Source organism: Nelumbo nucifera, chromosome 1, assembly GCF_055504915.1.
Source record: "Nelumbo nucifera cultivar China Antique chromosome 1, China Antique-T2T, whole genome shotgun sequence".
Lineage (NCBI taxonomy): Eukaryota > Viridiplantae > Streptophyta > Magnoliopsida > Proteales > Nelumbonaceae > Nelumbo > Nelumbo nucifera.
In genome coordinates, this window is record NC_142649.1 from 184,622,776 (window position 1) to 184,642,901 (window position 20,126).

Below are 20,126 nucleotides of genomic sequence, written 5' to 3' on the forward strand. Positions count from 1 at the left end.
TAATTAACAAAAAATCTAATACTTAATAAACTAAGTAATTAATGAATAAACAAAATAATTATTTTATTATTAATGTAGCTAAATTATTAAATAAAATAAAAGTAATTAAAAATACAAAATAAACTTATTAATTAATTAATAATATATTTAATATTATAAAATATTTATTATTATTATTATTATAATTAATAATTCTTATTGAGTTAATTTCCCCACTATTTTCCCTCAAACCAAACACTATTCGAAGTATTTCAATTACATTGGTCTCGGGTTAAGGTTTAGAATAAGGGGTGAGCATTTGGTTTATTCAATTAAAAGCCGAACTGAATAAATCAAAATTTTAAAAACCGAATATATAAAATATAATATGTTATATATTATATTATATTATATTATATTATATTATATTATATATATTACATGCTATATAACAAAGTTCATTTTTTCGGTTAATCGAGTTTCTAATTGTAAAAACCGAAACCGAAATCGAAATAGTTAAAAACCAAAAAAACCAAACCGAATTAACTAAAAATCGAAATAACCAAATTGAAGGCCGAAACCAAAATTTTTGATTCGGTTTTAACTAAATAATGCTTACCCCTAGTTCATATACATTGATAATTAAACAAATTCCCAACCATCCATTTAAAATTTAACAAATTCACAACCCAATCCCCACCCAAGTTGCACCCCCTGGGACCAAGACTTATTGTTTAGATTTAGGCGGCATTTGGCAAGTCTTTCCATGTGGTCTTATGGGCTTCGACAAGCTTGAAAGACTAAAAATCGATCTTTTTTTTGTTTCATAATCAAAAGCTAGGAAGATGAGAAGACACATGTGCGAAACGACCAAAAAGATAAAAAAATGCCAAAATTTGAGAAAAGCTTGATATACTGATTCGCTTATCAAATGGCTTTTGTCTTTAAAAACAAGACTAATAGCTCAATATATTTTTGGCCATGTGAGTTATTAAAAGATCTTTCTAAAAAGACTTGCCAATAATTGTCGAACAGTACTTTAGTTGAGTCTGAATTTATAATAGGCTACTTAGTTAAAGCGTGGTAGACCCAACAGCGGCCCATGGGCTGACGGGAGCGATGAAACCTTAAACCCTAGCCGGCATTCACGCGTGTAGGTACGTTTCCCGGATGTTCACGTGTGCAGGATAGTGACGCTGCAGCCCCATCCCCCACCCCAAATCCAAAGTGGTCGAGACTTTGAGATTTCTCTGAAACCCTAAAAACGATGCTTGTCCCCCATCACCTTTTATCTGCCTCTGTCTATTGTTATCCGTTTTTTTTTTGTTCCTCTCTCAACCGCCAAATTCCTGTGAATTCAAAGCTCCCTCCAGTCTCCTATCGCCTTCTATTTCATCTGCCACCCGCATTTCCCTTTCCTCCATCGGCTACTCGAGGCTTCATTTTGTTTCACAAGGTTTTTCCCACCTCTTTGTTTTTTTTTTTTTTTTTTTTCTCTTTCTTAGATCGTTTTACGGACAGAAATGCAAGCTGAAACCTTGTTTAATATTTGTTAATTCTGGACTGATTTAGAACCGGTTCTTAATTTTGGATCGGGCGGTAATGGACTGAACTTTTCTTTACATGTATATTTCTCCCTCGAGATTCAGTATACGTGCGACTCAATTTATTGTTGGAAAGGGATTAGGGTTTCGGTCTTCTCGTTATTTTAGAGACGCTTTTCCTGTTTAGGGACTTTTTTAATCCTTATATGTAATTATTTTCGATGTATTATTTGGTCACTCGAAGATTAGTTATTGCCTTGTGTCTATTTTTTTTTTTGATTTGTCTAGGGTTAATTTGTGGTTGGCAAGTGTTTGGCATGCTTGGGAGTATTTGATTGCAATTTTTGTCTTTGTTACATATATAAAAGTGTTATTTTTCCTTTATTTACGTGATTATTGTCTTATATTGAGAAACGTTTTTTTTTTTTGTTCGTGTTACCTGTATTTGGCTATTTGCGGTGCCTTGTTTGTGAAATTATGGCTAGTTTTAGTGGAAGAGCAGAGATTATGATGAATTCCAGCAGATATTCCGTATAACTTGTTTGAACAGCATTCTGGTTTGTTTTATTGCTCGGATATTGTTTGCATGCATTTGAAATTCTGTTGTGCATTGGTTATACGGAATAGTATCTTTATCTTGACAAGTGATTATTTTGTTTTTACATTCTATCTGGAGAAATGTTTCTTGTGGTGTTGGTTCAGAGCTGGTTTTAAGTAAGACTGAGTTCAGAAGAGAATTTTGAGTAGGTTGATAAATTGTCTTACCTTTTAATCTCCTGTTATGTTGTGTTTTCTGTTTGAATAAGAACTTTGTGATTTTCAAGTTTTCTTTGCACACTGTTGGTGGTACTGGATGCTTTCTAAGGCTTTGTTTTAACTTCTTTTCCTGGTTTTTCTATGTCATCCACCTTGTTTTAATTTCTTAAAAGAGGTTTTAATTTGTATTCTTTAGAAATGTTTATTTTGGTGGACAACACAAAACATTTAGGAACAGAAACCATTCTTCATTCTTTATTTATTTACCTGTTGCTTAATACAAGTTGATGGGCACAAGACTTTATATGTTGCATGACCTGATTGCAATTTTCTTGTTACTTTGGGACCATGTTCTTTTTGGCTTCATCTGCAAGTAGACTGACAGGATTTGAAGAAGCTCTCCAGAGAAGAAATGCTGATATTCACTTATATAATTCTGGGAAATGTGCCATTTCGGTTAGCATTGCAGCAGTGTCTATATCCGCTAAATAATCACGACTTTTTGAAGAGTGAGAAGATTACATTTGCTTTGATACATTCAGATCTGTAGGTCTCAGGTGCTAGATTGTACTTGTTCTGGAGCTCTTTAGTTATTATTTTCTCAGACTTGGAGGTTATCATCAAATGTCAGAAAGTGAAATGGCGATAATCAAACCTGAGGTATGTTATATGTGGAGCTTTTAAAAATGTTAATATTTCTTATTTTCAGTGCCATGTTGCCTTTAGAGGGAGAGAATTCAACATTTCAAACTATAGGATGGATTTAGTTGCAGGATATGCATTAATTTGTTTGGAAGTGTAATGTTCAATGTTTAGAGAATCGGACTGGGCATAGAACTGGAGAAGGGAGAGGTTCACAGGTCAGAGGTTCGACCGGGGTCAAACCGTGATGATGTGGCATATACATATGTATACTACGGGTCATATAAATACTATATATAATATATATTACAAATATGATGGATGGATGGTAAGTTTCTTAAATTTTAAAACAAATGACTAGGGTTCAAGCCTTTTAACTTGCATTTTCTTTAAAATACGTGCATAATAATGTAATATGTATAATAAATAGTCATTAATTAGCATTAGTAAAGAGGTGGATTAGTGGTAATTAAGTAATCTGTGAAAATAAGAGGTCTCGAGTTCAAATCTTGTTAACAACATTGTAAAATTTCACTTATTTATGGACCCGGGTGGTTTCAAAAAACTGGGACCAGTTCACTGGTTTTCCGGTTAAGCCAATTTTCAGCGGGTTTTGAGCAAGTCCGGTTGTTGGGGTATGACCCAACTGTTCAGGGCCCGGGTCATGGTTCAACTGGCCGGTCCGGTCCGTTTTTCTAAACACTGGTAATGTTATTTGGGTATGGTTGTGGGATGTGGGCATGGGCACTGGCCTAGGTCTTGAGACCGTCTTGTTCACGTGTGTTTATAAAAGCCCTTGGCCATGTCTGTGGCTCTTAGCCTATCAATCATGATTCTGAATTTGTATGATATACTTGTTGGTTTGACTTGGGTACTTGCTGGATTTTGTGTTATCTTGTCTGCCACAGAAATTTGGCACTTGCTTTTGTTTCTTATTTCTGCTGAGACTATGTTTTTAATGTTATGATTTTTTTAGGTCATGAAGTCTTACATCTGGCTCCAAACTGCTGATGGCTCAATACAACAAGTAGAAGAAGAGGTTGCTATGTTTTGCCCCATGATTTGTCGAGAAATCATTCAGACAGGCATGGGATCTTCTAAGAACTATGCCATTTCACTTCCACAAAGAGTCAATCCATCAATTTTGAGCTTAATACTTGATTATTGCCGGTTTCATCAAGTACCGGGTCGCTCTAATAAGGTATAATATTTTTCTGGCTATTTATGAATGTCAGCTGCTCTTTCTTGAGTGCTTTTTCCTTCTTCCCTAACTGCATTTTATTTCTGGTGAAATCAGGGAGTAGATAAAAACCAGATTTAAAATCATGGGAAAGACTGCAATTCCTATTTAAAGTTTTGTTAAAAAAATCTATTATGGTTTACAGAAATATCTTAACTGGATAAGCAAAGAGTGGTTGAGCCAATGTGATTTTTGTTGCCTAGGAACGGAAATCTTTTGATGAGAAGTTCATTCGGATAGATACAAAGCGGTTATGTGAATTGACGTCTGCTGCTGACAGCCTCCAATTGAAGCCTTTGGTTGATCTTACCAGTCGTGCACTCGCGCGAATGATTGAAGGAAAAACTCCTGAGGAGATACGAGAGACGTTCCATTTACCTGATGATCTTACTGAGGTTTTTGCTTATTGAAAGAAGTTTCTCTTTTTCCTCCCTCAGTTTTTTAATGTATATTGCAAATATTGTGTGTGCTTTTGTCTAATCCACAAATGTTGCTGCCCTTCACCTCATCCCACAAAAATTTTGGAGTATTTGGCTTTTCTCTATATATAAGTTTTTGCACATTTGCATTTTTTGCTTATATTTCTCATGTGGATATTATGGTTCCAGGAGGAGAAATTAGAGCCTTTGAGAAACACTGCTGATGATCCAAGGATCCGGCTATTGAATCGGCTTTATGCACGAAAAAGGAAAGAACTAAAAGAGAGGGAGAAGTTAAAGGTGATTACTACATCTTTGCTTTTCTGTTGTCTTCATGCGCATATAATTGAATGCATTATTAGATTCCAACTAACAGCAAGTATGCATTCCATCCTTTTTCAGAATGTCGAGGTTGAAGAGGAACATGTTGATGAACGCTCAGTTGATGACCTTCTATCATTTATTAATGGAGGAGATGGAGGTATTACTGAGCAATGTTTTCATTTTACCTTGTATCCAGATCCCTTTCTTTCCTGCTTTTCCTCTCTCCATTCCTTTTTCTTCTTATTGGACTTGGTATCATTGCAATTTATCTTAGCTTCCCCACAACTTACAACTATGTTAAGAAACCTTATAGTTGGAAAAACCTAATGAAAATGTTGATGATTCTACTTCCCCTTTGTTGGACCACATCTCTTGAGTTAAAAACCAAATGATGTCAAAAAATGCTTAGCTTTGAACCTCATTTCTAGTGGACACTGGACAGGCACTCTTTGAACCTCATTGACTCCTAATCTCACGACATGCCTGGGGATTGAATGGTCTACAAAGTTTGACTGATTGTTTAGCAAGGGAAGGTGTAAATTGTAAACAGGAATGAGTTAGAATCTGAGGTGCTGGGTTTAGGATGAACATGTAATATTTCTATAGTATATAGTACTTATATTTCTAAGGGCGCTTGGACTATGGGTAATATATTTCAAAATATTTTCATAATTAATATGAGGCTATGGTAGTTTATGCATTGATTATATGGTATTTTCTCTACCCTGACAGTAATTGCAGAAAATAAGTGAAATCCTAGATCATGGCAGGAAAACCCAGTCAATGAACTAATGCTGGATTGTATTGATAAAAAAAAACTAATGCTGAATTGTCACTTGGAATTGGGTGTGTTGACATGGTTGGCATGGCAAATTGTTTTTTTCCTATATTCAGTTACATGTGTGTGTGAAAATAATAATTCTATAAATATTTCGATATATCAAGTAATCCAATTATAATCCAGGTTCAGTCTAGAATTCCATAAATTAAACAATTTTATAGCTCCTGTAAGAAATATAGTTAATGTTCTAGCAGGTTTAGATTATTTGCCTTCTATGTAATTTTGAATTTACACATGTAATTCAAATACAATGTCTTATAAAGCCTTGGCAAGGCACACCCAAGTTCAGGTGAGATGCATCCAACAAGAACCTTGCCTAGAACACTAACATGGTCCTGTGATAAAATGATTGGTTGTGGTAATCTCATAACTAATCCAATGATCTGGAAATTGTAATCCTATCATGAATTGCAAAGTGGATCTAGTTAAACCAAATTGTAAATTGTAAACTTGTTTCTGAATTTGGAGAAATCTATAGTGAAATATCTAAAAAAGTGAGGAGCATTCTCCACCCTTTTCTAATCTATCCCATTATATCAGTTGTTATGTTGGTACTATCTTTGACTTTACCACTTGCACAATGTAGGTGTAGATGATATAATCAAATTCATTTCTTCAACTTTAGATTTCCAAGTATGAAAAATACATGTTTTGTTTGGCTCATCAATTAATGAAGATAAACCCAGAAAATGTGCTCTCTAAGTTGCTTTTTTTTTTTGAAAAAAAGGTAAGGTAATTTTATTAACTGAATCAGAGAAGTACAAGGGGCCCCAGAAAAGGAGCAAATTGACTGAGTTCAAGATCCCAGACTAAATTACAACTCAAACACACTTTTAGACCTCAGCTGAGCTCCAAGGACCCTAGGCTGGAGACCATTCACAGCTGCAGTCCAAGACACTAATTTACCCACAGTACAAGAGATAAGACAGTCTACATCCTTTCCTTTGTTTTGAAAAATTCTTCTGTTTCTTTCCATCCAGATGGTACTGATCACTGCTGCAGGAATAGCCAACCACACACCTTTAGCCAGCTTGGAGAGGCCTTGCAGATTCCAACTCCATAACAGGTTCAATATCTTGGCATGACCCAGGATAAACCCTCAGCAGAGAGGAAATGGTCCCATAATTGTTACCCTCTTGAGATTGACCACATACCTCACATGATAGGTTCTGAATCAGAATACCTCTTCTGACCAGATTCTGTTTAGTTAGGTTTTTATCCAAGGCAACAGCCCAAAACAGGGCATTTACTTAGAAGGGGGAATCTGGCTCCATATTTTATCAGCAGGAAAATTCACACTGTCCCCACCAGATAACACTTTGGCAAAGGAGTTCATTTCTAACCTATCCACCAAAGGTAGGTATTTGGCTTTCCAAGATGCCAATTTCCTTTCTAACCTATCCACCACCGGGTCTCACACTGTAGAGGAGGTGCATTTAGCCCCTAAAGGGAGGCCTAGGTACATGGTCGGCAGAAAGCCACTCTGGCAAGCAAGAACTTCTGCTAAAGCTTCGAGATTATCTACCTTCCCAACTGGAATTACTCTACTTTTTGCCCACTTTACTTTCAGACCAGATACAACTTCAAACCAGCTCAGCACCCCAAGCAAGATCCCCAATTGATCTACATCAGCATCAATAAAACATAGTATGTCATCAGAAAACTGAAGCAGCTGAACTTTTTCTCTTCCTGGAACTGATTCAAACCCATTCCACAGCCCCTTTTCTCCCACTCGGTTGACAAACAGAGACAATCTCCATTACACAAATGAAGAGGAGGGGAGAGAGGGGATCCTCTTGCTTTTTAGGCCTTTGGAGTGCTTAAAGAAGTCAGCCGACTCTCCATTTACTAAAACTTCAAAATTTCGAAGAAGAAACACACTTTGATGATAATTCCTCCATTTCTGCCCAAAATTCATCTTTTCAATAGACATTTCCAGCTGACATGGTCATAAGCATTCTCCAAATCCAATTTACAAAGCAGCCCTGGATTACCCTCCCTTTTTGTTGAGTCTCTTAGCTAGCTTGCCTCCAGAACGTCATTTAACATCTGTCTACCGGACACAAAAGCAAATTGATTTTTTGCAATCACAGTACTAAGGACTTTTTTATCCTCTCTGCTAGAACCTTTGCCAAGATTTTATAAAATCTGTTCAGCAAACTGATGGGTCTAAAATCTTTGATGTTTGTTGCACCTTCCACTTTAGGAATTAAGGAAATGAAAGTGCAGTTCGGGTTTCTTTCCAGAGCAGCATTTTGATGGAAATCTTGAAACACTTCCAACATATCCACTTTCACCACCTCCTAACACTTCTTATAGCAAAGGCTAGTGAGACTATCCAACCCTGAGGATTTAGGTCCTGTTTGGCATCCTTTCAGAAAAGAATGGATTCTGAGAATTTTCATCCAGAGAATCGCCAGATGTGTTTGGCACAATCATCAGATTTTTGTTTCTTAGAAATAAAATCACATTTGCCAGCAACCAATTTCTTCGAATCGATTCTACAAAATCACATTTCAGAACTACACAATCAAATTTGATGAATAATATAGGTATCTCTGTGGGCTTACATGGACAGATATCTATAAAATCACATTTAACATTCAAGTTTGATGAATAATATAGGTATTTATTGAAGGCAGTACTTAATCTAAAAATAAGATAAAATGCAATCAAATTTCAGAACTATACAAGGTAACTCAAACTATATTAACTTAGACTAGGAGTTAAGAGTTCAAAGAACATGAATACAGCAGATGAATACACCAATTTCTTGGAATCACTTCACCTTCCACTAGATAATACACAATTGTGCACAGTGAAATATTGAACAACTTGTTAAGTCACATAGAGAATATAGCAGATTTTTAATGCAGATGCAGATTTTGAGCCTTCTCAGGCTCAAATATTCATTTCTTAAAGAGACAGTAGCAGATAGCATGATGGAGTGTCTCAACTAGGCATTCCCCATCATTAACGCAAGAAAATTTCAAAACATGATCCAAACAATCTGCCTCCTTTTCCTTCTACGGTTTTTCCTAAGTATCAAACAATTATTAGGTATGCTTTTGATTATTAAATGATCAATTAAAATCTTATTCATTGTGCAGATCATACAAAAAGAAAAACTTTGGATCTAAGAATTCTCCCCTAAACATCTACCCAAAAGCGGTCCATTTCTTGGTCCCATGGATAAAAAGAAAATTTCCATAAGACAAGAAATTCCATATGCTTTCTCATCATAGTTTTCAAGGCGCCAAGGCAAGGCTAGGCGACTGGGGGGCGCCTTGTCGCCTAGTCGCCTAGTCGATGGATTTTTTATGTTGAAAGCATAAATCCTAGGGTAGTTCCCTAGGTACCATAACCATATTTCTTTAATAATTATTCATGATTTTCATAAAAAAGTATAGATTTCATATTAAAGTACAGCTTTCATGAAAATCAACATATTCGTGAGAATGAAAGGAAGAAGGAAAATAAAATTCAAAAAATATAGGGAGTTATCAAAAAAAAATTCAAAAAATATAGGGAGTTATCAAAAAAAAATTCAAAAAATAGAGGGGCTGAACCCTTATTTTTGTTATAGGAAAATAAGAAAATAAAAAGTATTGGTAGTATGGAAGAGGAAAATGTGCTGATTAGATAAAATTTTAAGTTCTTCCTTAGTTCAGGTTTAAGTCTTTGAGGGTTCAATACAGCATTTAGCAATGTTTGTGTTGATTAAACCCTAATAAATAAGAAAATAATAAAAAGAAATTAGTATATGAACACACAAAATGATTATTTTAGTTTAATAATGTCTATTTTATAATTATAATCTCAAAAAAGAATGATTAAAAAAGTATTTTATAGTAGGAAGTAGGAAACTGCTTGGCGATTAGGCGAGGCGAGGCTCAAAGGGTGCCTTATCGCCTAGGCATCGCCTTGACAACTATATTTCTCATCAGAACTGAAAGGGAACTCACTTATACGTTAAACCAAATTTGGGGAACTCACTTACCATGTATGCTTTTATTTTTCAAACTAAGAATAGCTACTATATCAGGAAAGCTATATCATTTTTCAACACAAGACCAGAAATTCCATAACTCAAATAGTCTCAAGATTTTCAGGTCCGAAAATGGATTTCAAACCTGTTGAAAGTCCAGAGTTTGTTAGAGGGGGCAAAAAACAGAGAAGCTTGCATATCATAACCATGGGGGAAGAGACTGTATGAACTTACCTATTTACTGTCAAGGTGAGTTGGGGTGTGGGTATATACTGCTGCAAAAGAAGATGAAGATAGCACTCTCTGTTTTGGATGAATGGTCTGTAGACTTTGTAGGGGAAAAAGGCTTTTCTGATATTGAAAATGAAGGACAATCATGGTATCTGAGAGATTGATCACCAACTGAGAAGATTCTTTGTGCCATTGAACAGGAGATATGTCAAGTAGAGAAACAACGAAGGATGATGAAAGAATGAAGGGGCACTGGGGTTTTCTCGAGTTTGATTATGTTTTTGTGAGAAATTACTAGTCTACCCTTTCTCTCGTGTGGTTTGATCATACGTGTTTGTTTTACTTAAAGGACGTAGTGAGAAATAACGGGATGAGACGCTCTCATCCTAAGAAGTGAAAAAAATTTGCTTTGCAGAATCACTCGATTTTGCAAGGGAATCATCCAGATTTGAGACGATTCTAAAAATTGGTTGAACCAAAACATGTTTCTCATCTAGAGAATCAGAAGAATCACCAGAAACAATTCTCTGAATGGATGCCAAACAGGGCATTATCAACTTCCAGATTCTTAATCACTTGCCATATTTCAGCCTCTGTGAAGGGGGCTTCCAGCTTCCTTGGCTGGGACTCTGAAATCCTCCTAAAATTAAGATCAACTGGGAGAGGTCTTCTAGCATAAATCTCCTTAAACAAGTCTGAGAAATAGTTGGTGGCAATACTTTTCATTGCAGCCCCATTCTCTTCCACCTGACCCTCAAATTCCATTCTCTCAAGCTGATTAAACCTATTTCTTGCACTTGCTATCTTGTGGAAAAACTTGAATTTTTGTCCCCCCACTTTGAGCCATTTGACCTTGGCTCTTTGCCTTCATTTCAGTTCATCCCTTAAAGCTAGGTTGTCTAGTGACAATTTTGCTGCCAGTCTTCTTTTCCTTTCTTCATCTGATAGTGGACCAGATTCCTCAGGTAAGTCCAATTCCTTAATAGTTTCTAGACACCTCTTTCTTTCTGATTCTGAACTCTCTCGGACATCCAACCTACAAGTTTTCAAGGTATCTTTAACTAATGTAATCTTTTTTGCAAAAATGAAGGAGTTCGTACCTTCTATTTGGAGATTAGACCATTTTGAATTCAGAAGGGGGGCCATCTCTTCCTCTTCAAACCACACATTCTCCATCTTAAAGGGAGACTTTTTAAATCCTTGCTTCCCACAAACCAGCTGAATAGGTTTATGATCTGAAATTTGTCTAGGGAGAGGCACTTTCTTTATGATGTTAAAAGCATTCTTCCGCCTTGGAGAGATTAGAAACCTATCCAACTTGACCAATGTCAGGGACTCTTATTTGTTTGAATTGAGCCCCAAGTAGTGGAAGATCAATTAAGTCAATTAAGTTGTTGATTTGTATTGCATCATCATCATTAGCCTTTTCCCCAACTATATGGTATATGTTTGGTTTTGTAGGTGTTTATTGAAAAAATGCCACCACATCAGCACCACATAGGCATTGGTGTTTATTGCAATGAAACCACTGTTTGGTTTCACCGTTTATCAAATAAACACTAGAAAACTGAAATGCTTTGATTTATGTGCATGGGGCATTTGGGGAAATGCCTAATTCATGTTTCCCCCAATGCCTGGGCATTTCCTGAAATGAATTGCTGATGCTGTGCTTTATCTGAGTTAGAAAGCAACTTTATGGGGTGTTACTTGAAATGGCCATAAAACGTCCAACCAAATAGAAAAAGCAAAAAACGTTTAAAGTAGCGTTTTTCAGATAAATGTTTATCGAAAAAAATGCCTCAGGAAACTCCTACAGAACCAAACATACACATGGTGAAGGTTACATTTGTTGTAAGCAAAAAGAACTCAAAGCTTCTAATATACTGTAAAAAAAGAAACACATTGTTAAAATAAAATGAAAAAAAATCATGGTTCATCCAAGAATTTGAAAGTTTTGCCAAATGTTTGACTTAGTCATTGCCATCCAATATAGTTGAAGCATTGCCTAGCTATGATACCTGGATACCTGTACAAGAGTGTCATATCGAGTTGGATACTTCATTTTTTTAGTGTAAATTTCATATCTAATACCTTACCATTGGTGTCCTTCCCACATCCGGGTAACATAATCACCTAGGCAATTGCCCGTAAACATCTAGTGGGGGATAATAACCATACACTTCCTCTATATATGTAATGCTAACTTATTTGGATCAGTGTGAGTGTATGTAGAGGTAGAGCTAAAATTAGGGCTCATTAACCATGTGAGATTTCAACATTGGGTGGCTCCCTGTTTTTGCCAATGTAGTAATACAATTCATACACCATTTATTAAAAAAATTTAGGGCTCTTAATCCCCATGTGTATTTGTTTATTCCTTGCATTGACTTGCCTTACAGATTCCTAGTTTTTCTTTAGCGAAATTAACTGTTAATTAATAACTAAAAAGGGTACATGAGATGATATACATCAGCCTGGAAAGGCTGAGACAGAATACAAAGGCAAAGTACTGCCAGTAAACAAATTTTCTCTAAAAGCCCCTGATTTTGCTAGGCTATCAGCAACAGTGTTTACCTCCCTAGGAATCCAAAACAGCTTCACATTCATTCTGTCCAAGATATATTTAGCTTCAGCCAGAAAGTGTGCTAGCCTCCAAGGTCTTCCTTCCTTCTCCCTTAACCATTCTATTGTACTAGCAGAATCGCCTTCAATGGTTAGAGAGGACATGCCTAACTATTTGGCAAACTAGCATTTTCCTGTAACTGCAGCCAAGACCTCTGCCATGGATTAAATTGCCCAAATCTGACTTTAGTTTAGTGACAAATGATATACAAAAGGCTCTTGACATGAAGCTCCTTAAAAAAGAGAAAATGCAGAAAATCTGCATAGTCATGGTTCCGTCCTAGTTCAAATGCAATGGTTTAGCGATTTGTGTCATGGATAATATGTTGCATAACCTCTATTGAACTGGAAGTTTTTTTTGTAAGTTGTTAGGTTCAAAAATCTTTACACTGAGCTTTTACTGATCAAAAAAGTGAAGAAGCTCTTCATTATGAGCTTAGCATGGATTTTTTTTCCAACATTAAATCAGAAGCCATTGACCCTCAGCCAGTTCATACCAGGAATTTTGAGTTGAGTTTCAGCGAACTGGTTTGAAATATTGCAAGAATCAGATGAACTGTTTCAACTATTTTAAAGAGAAACGTGTGGGTTATACTTTCAGCTTGACTGTTATTGTTCAAATTCTTCTTTTCCTTCTCTTCTTTAAAAAGGGTCATAAGAGGAGTGTGGAAGAAAATTTTACTACCGATCTACCAATTGGTCCTCTCTCTCTCTCATGCAGTGACATGTTGGTGCAAAGTACTTCATACTCGTGTAATACAGTATTGATGTGCATCTTGGTTACTGCAGAACGGTTATCATGGAATATATCCTTCCATTTATCAATTTCAGACCCGGAATTTCAAAATTGTCTTATCTAAAACTTGGCCTTATATATATGCACTAAATTCTTCTTCAAACAGATTCAAAGGTACCTAAGACTTCTAAACACAAAAAGAAGAATCGGAGAAGAAAAGATCAAGCAAAGGATGTCTCATCAGACAATGTAAGCAAAAACCATAAGAAGGTTAGTAATTCTTCTGATATTTGTCAGGATATTCTTTTGATTGCACGTATCTCATTAAAACTATTAACATGCTGATCAACTTCACATCTTTTAGGATCCAGCTGATCTATCTTCTGTTGAGCCGAGCCCCAGTAAAACATCAAAAATACAAGAGGCTGCAGTTGATAGCCTTGCTGCTAAAGTTGAATTTGATGATGGTGACATTGATGATGAGCTTGATCCTGCAATGAAAGAAGAACTTGATAGGTGAGATGGATTATATTTGAATATTTTGGATAGTCTTGCATGTTTGGCTGAAGTGATGCACAATCATCCACAAGGATGAGAGGTGACAATCCCTGTTCTCCTGTTTGTCCACCTGGGGAGGAACTAGTGGAAAGGAGATGCTAATCCATTTTATGGGAAGCCTTGCCTGCAAAAAGCCTTCTATAACAAGAATGTGGTGACACATATTCAAGGAGATCACATGTCCTTGCAGCCAAACTTATTGATAACTGTCATAACTTGCTGAATGAACCATCTAGATAGCTAGGTGACCAAGAATCTTGCATGTGACAGGAATGGTGGTGTGGCTCAGAATGATTGAACATGTTCTTCCCCTCTCTACCCCATATTGATTGGGCAAGTTCCAGCCCAGCATGGGCCTAACTAAGCCTCTACTCTAGGCTTTAAAAAATTGAATAGAAGCTTCTACTGCTAGCATCGCTTTGGTGAAAGTCCAATGAACAGCATTGTACAGAACAAACATGGATTCGAAATATGAAACACATTGCCAATGTAGAGGCTTCCTTAGCTGATTGACTGATTTGGCTGCATAATCTCTCAACTCAACATGGGTGACATAATAGAGGTTGTCTAGGAAAGAAGCCTAAATGATCTGTGTTTATAAACAACCTTGACTTGTTACATATGTCAGCCAAAGGTTGTGAAATCTGGTTTTGCTCAGTATTTGTTTTTATTGTTTTGTTACGATAAATTAGATGTATATATAATATTATTTTACCAGAAGGATAACATCCATCATGTTCCCCTATTTCAACTTGGTAAAAAGCTAAAGCATTTTAATTCATAAAAAAGCTAAAGCATTATAATTCATCCAAAAAAAAAACCTAAAGCATTATATGCTGTTTTGAAGTAGCACCAACAAAAAAGTTATCAGGTTGTATGGAAAGTTGTCTCCACTCAATAGTATGTTTAACTACTGGATATGTTTCATCAAAGGAATGTGGTTAGACTTGTTACTACATAAAGGTCATTGTTCATGTTCAATGTTGTAAGATATCCTTGATGAATACAGGGAGGTAGAAGATTTTGCCAGGAGATTAAATTCAGACTGGCCTGAGAGGATGCAGGAGATTTTATCATCGGGGCAAGAAAGAAGGCATGCTCCCATTTCTATGAATGGGAATGGTTCTTTAAGGAGATACACTGGTACGCCTTCCCAACCCTCCAACCCCCCCACCCTCCAAAAAAGAATCATGAATGTACTTGAGGTACTTAATACTGCTTATTGTTTGATTAATATCTTTGTTTATATCCATTCTCACAAAAATTTTATTGTATGGATATTTCTTTTGTATGATTTGGCATCAGCTCTTGGTTCATGTCCATGGTCAACTTTGCCTTGGTTTATTCTGTTAAATTTCCTAATAAATTTAACTTTTTCAGTGGTTACATGTTCTATTCATCCACGTGAAGTGGTTGCAGTGTTCTATCATTCTTGTTAACAGAATTATATCTCTGTTCTAATAGTTTTTAATTCTCTCTCTACAAGTTGTACAATGTCAAGTGACATAGTTAAGTGGTAATCTCAAGTACATAATGAACTTACAAAATAAATCATTTCATATGAGCAGGGTTGGAGCGGAGATGAACTTGCAATGGCCTACTTACAAGGTATCGCTGTTGATGGCTACCAAGGGGGAGGCAAGGCTGTTGGCATGAATCCAAATGTAAGATAATGTCTTCTATTCTTTCGATGGATTGGAATTCAATTCACAGAGCGTCATGTGTGCTCAGGAAGGAATAAAATGAGGAAAAGAGAGGAAGTTCTCGTGTTCAAATCTTAATTCTGCCAAGTCTTTGATCTTATGTTGTGTCAATCGGGAAACTTAAGCCATTATACTGGCGTTGCCCATGTAATTTTGCTTGTGAAATCGGAATGCTTCCGCAGCTGTGTAACAATCTGTCATTTTTTGGAGTAAATACCAATTTTTGTTTATTGGTGGGCCTGGTGGCATAAAATGAAGAATTAACAGAGAGGTTATTGAATTGACAAATTTCTTGGCAAAAAGTTATGCTGGCTTACGTTTTCTGTTTGATCAGTGCCACAATTCAATAATTAGCTCGATGGGCACAAATGAACATGATATTATATAATCGCAAGCATGACGCAGATGTAGAGGTGTAAAACGGGCCGTGCCAGACCGTGGGCTGTCTTCCCCTGGGATAAATTGGGGGTCAGCCTGACACGGCCAAGTTCGTGTGGGCTCATGCTGTGTCGTGTCGTGGGCCAGACTGGTTTGTGGGTCAAGCCCTGGCCAGGTTGGGAATTAAAAAATTTAAAATTTTAATTTTATATTAACTTTGATGTATATAATTGCTCATATATACAATAATTAAATAGTATAATAAAATAGAAACAATTGTTTATTTTATTAATATATTATATACTATATATTATTATATAATTATAATTTATATAATATGTTATATATTATATATATAAATACATAAAATATATAAATATATTATATGCAAATATATGTAAATAATATATATGGGTCGTGTTGGTATGTAGGCCGTGGGTGGCATGGCCCACTCGATCGTGTTATGCCAGTCCGGCCTGTGGACCTAAAACCCTAGGCCTAGCATGGCCCACACAATCATGTCGGGCTTGATACGATTCACAGATCATCATGCCAGACTGGTCCAAATTTGTGTCTGGCCATGGGCGGCACGACCTGATTTACACCTCTAGGCAGATGAGGGTGAACATCCAATCGTGGAATATTCACCAACCTTGCCTTATTATGCCTCAATGTGTAAAACAGGTCGTATTGGCCCGCGGGCTATCCAAGGCCGTGTCGCCTTCCCTTGGGATAACTTGGGGGTCGATTTGACACGGCTCACGACCCAAGCCTGTGTGGTTCTGTATTGTGTAGGGGTGGATTCGAGCCGAGCCGAGCCAAATAGTGCCAAGCTCGAGCTCGATTTTGAGAAAAATATTTTATAAAAATAAAAATTATATATAAAAATATTTTTTATTTGATATTTAAAAAATTAAGAATTATAATATTTTTATTATATATATATATATAAATATTTTGAGCCGGCTCGCAAGCCTCACGAACTGAGCTCTAGTATGCTCGGCTTGTTGCCACCCCTAGTGCTGTGCCGTGTCGTGTCGTGGGCCAAGCCTCAGGCCAGGTCGGGTCGTGGATCGGGTCAAAGCTATTTATTTAAATAATTTGAAAAAAAATTAAAATTTTAATTTTATATAAACTTTAATATATACATTTGCTTATATATATTATTTTCTTAATATATTATATAATTTTAATTTATATAATATATTATATATTATATAATATATATATATATATATATATATAAATAATGTATGCACAGTTCTAACATACAGGCCATGGGCGGCATGACCCACTCGATCATGCCATGCTGACTTGGTTTATAGACTTAAAACTCTAAGCCCAACACGACCCACACAATCATACCGAGCCTAATACAACCCACAGACCATGTTGAACAGTTCCAAATTTGTATGGGGCCACGAACAACACAGCCTGATTTACACCTCTACGCAATCATGAAATATTCACCGACCTTGCCTTGTTATGCCTCAACAGTCAACACCTCTGTTGGGGCATGTTACATAGTTAAATATTACGTCAGATCCTTGTGTTGCATGTGTAGGGACTAGGGAGTACGTTGTTAAAAATATTACTTACTGCAAAGAAAAAACATTATCGGTGCTTATCTCCAACGCCTTTCTATGGTCTAATCTACCTTCAGAATTCATTTATTAATTTCCTAAATGTATTTATTTCCACTTCTCTTATATCTTTCTCCCCTTACATTGACCCAAACTGAATTATTGCATTATGAATTCTGACGTGGACTGAAATCAAATTTACCCTTATCTTCAAATTGGTGCTTTTAAGGTCAACATTGAAATTTGCTATCAATTATTAATTTTTTGCCTCGTTGCTTTGGCAATTGAGAACGGTTTTGCTCCTTATTTGGGTGTAGGTGAAGCCTTTTGCCAAATGTTCATAGTTTATTCGTTTATGCTCTTGTTGAACTCTACTGTAGTTGTTTGACTGTTTGCTGGATAATTCGGGAAGAAATGAATTAAAAAAAAATATTTTCTCAAAAATGAGAATGGAAATGATTTAATTGAAGTCATCACTTTAGATTGATCCATTGGGTGAAATCACTAAAGCTTTTTGAGAACATTCATGTTGGTGACTTGGAGATAGCTGATTCTGCTCCTTTTAAGGTATTATTAGGCCATCTGGGTCCCCTCTTAGTGGTTTTATCAAGTTGAATTTTGATGGTAGCGATGGTTGTCAAGGGAATTAGACTGGATGGAAAACCCACCGATGACCTCTGAAATGGCAGAACTGACTGGATGGAAAACCCACTGGAAACTCATTGGCGACCATAGACCAGGATTGGTTTTGCTTGAACTACATCTAGGAGTGATTTGCAGAAGCCCAAGTCCCCAAGATACATGATTTAAAATAAAAAGAAGATGGTTCGTGCTGGAGAAGGAGAGTTTTCACCGATAAGGAAAATGAGAAGACACTTAAAAGGTGGAATCCAAGGAACTGCTGGTGGAGGAGATGCTTCATCATAAGGTTTTCACATTAAAGATTATGGAAGGTAGAAGAGGGACAGTCTTTCTGGTTGGGGAGGCGATATTCTGGTTCCAAACCTTCCTCGATGGAGCAGTGATTGTCAGTTGGTGCTCGGACTGGAGGGATAACTTCAAAATACCTAGCAAAGAATATTTGGCAAGTAGAAGAAGGAACTCAAGAGGCTGGTTCGTGTCCTTGGAAGAGAGATTTGAAAAGGGGAGAAAACAAATGATTATTATACCAGAAGGCAAAAATATGGGGGGTTGGATCGGGGTTGCTAATGAGTTGCATCGATTTGTCACCAGTGTTCGAAGAATAGAGTTTCAAGGGCAGGTGGAGAAGCGGAAGCAAGAAGAAGATAGAATGATGGAGAGAAACGTGGGGCCGAAGGAAGAAATGAAGGAGAGAAGGAAAAGACTGGAGAAGTTGGGGTTAGAAATTGATACAGAGGAAAATGAGAACACATTGGTCTCCCTCTCCACTCCTGTTCCCAAGATATTATTAGAAGGAGAAAGTGAAGACTGGAGGAGGAAACTAGTCCTCATACCGTTTGAAGAGAACAAGGCGGTACTGGATGTGGGGTTGGAAAAGGTAGGTTTCACCACAGTTCAAACCAAGGAGGGCATTATAATGGTGGAGAACTAGTGTCCCTCCTGTAACTCGAAGACTTTCAACAATGGTGACTTTCGGTTGAAGCTGATTGGTCTGCCTTTCAATCTATTGCGAAAGTGCCTACTAGAGAAAATTGCAGCTGCGTTGGGTGGTGTTCTCATCTCCTACAAGAAAATAGATCTGAAGGCTGTTGGATTGCGAATTGCAGGAGTAAAGCCTGACGCAGTACCTCGGTCATTCGAACTGTTTGCCGAGGGCTCATGGAGCAAGATATGGGTAGCGTCGCAGTTGGAATGGGAGTTCGAAGGTTGAAGAAGATGGTGACGTGGCTGGATGGGTGACACGTGGTGACGACAGAGAAGACACAAGTCAGTTGCGTAAGAAACATGGTATTTTATGTACTGCTAAGGAAGTTGAAAAGCCAATAGTCTAGAAGGGTCGGATTCCAGAAAAAGAAATGTATTCAAAAAACGGGGTTAGGGAAGCGGGAGATTTCTCTTTTAAAGAAATATTAATGAATGGAGCCGGAATAGAGAATGGGGTGGGCCCACTAGGGAGTAAATTAATCGACCAGACCTTAGACGAGCCAGTGGTCCGAGCTGGCTCAAACCTGCTCAACTCGGCCCACCGAATAGAAAATAGGACAAAGGTGTCACATGATGCTTTATGTCATCACGTGAGACAACCCTTGGGACCTTTGATAGATAGAACCAAGGGTCTATCATCGTCTTCTTTTTCTCTGACTTCGAACAGGAGGCAGAATGGGGGTGATCTGAGATGGAACCCGCAGCCAAAGAGGGTGACAGAGCTCCCTAATCCAAGATTCTCTAGGCGGAGAACTGATACGCAGACAGTTAGCGAGTCAGATTGATGTGACTCGGAGGAAGAATCAGAGTTTTCTAGTTCGTATGAAAACTCCTTAGCTGGTTGCAACCAAGGTTTGGAACTGGAGCTGGGTGACATGGAAGCTTTTTTTAAGCTTAATCTAGACGATCAAGCCGGTCAGATTCAGTCTAGTATGGAATTGTTGACAGACATAAGG

At 37.0% G+C, this 20,126-nt stretch overlaps 1 protein-coding gene across 2 annotated transcripts; it reads left to right on the top strand.

Moving 5' to 3' along the window:
- Positions 1 to 1,088: 1,088 nt before the first annotated feature.
- On the top strand, positions 1,089 to 15,836 carry LOC104596040 (SKP1-like protein 21). Of its 2 annotated transcripts, none has more exons than XM_010257026.3 (10): positions 1,089 to 1,435; positions 2,657 to 2,939; positions 3,898 to 4,122; positions 4,365 to 4,556; positions 4,770 to 4,880; positions 4,983 to 5,061; positions 13,489 to 13,592; positions 13,687 to 13,838; positions 14,890 to 15,023; positions 15,449 to 15,836. In XM_010257026.3, exons 2-10 carry the CDS (start codon positions 2,904 to 2,906, stop codon positions 15,463 to 15,465), a joined length of 1,050 nt encoding a protein of 349 aa, XP_010255328.1. In that variant the 5' UTR covers positions 1,089 to 1,435; positions 2,657 to 2,903; the 3' UTR covers positions 15,466 to 15,836. The 2 variants fall into 2 exon arrangements, with proteins under 2 accessions (XP_010255328.1, XP_088751703.1); XM_088895577.1 differs by lacking the exon at positions 1,089 to 1,435 and adding an exon at positions 1,676 to 2,080.
- The last annotated feature ends 4,290 nt before the right edge of the window (positions 15,837 to 20,126 follow it).

What these genes read in the sequence shown, in the direction of transcription:
- LOC104596040 (XM_010257026.3), top strand. Translation starts at nt 2,904, where the DNA reads ATGTCAGAAAGTGAAATGGCGATAATCAAACCTGAG. An exon ending in TATTAATGGAGGAGATGGAG is followed by an intron (nt 5,062 to 13,488) that starts GTATTACTGAGC and finishes TTCTTCAAACAG; the next exon opens with ATTCAAAGGTACCTAAGACT. An exon ending in TAAGCAAAAACCATAAGAAG is followed by an intron (nt 13,593 to 13,686) that starts GTTAGTAATTCT and finishes CACATCTTTTAG; the next exon opens with GATCCAGCTGATCTATCTTC.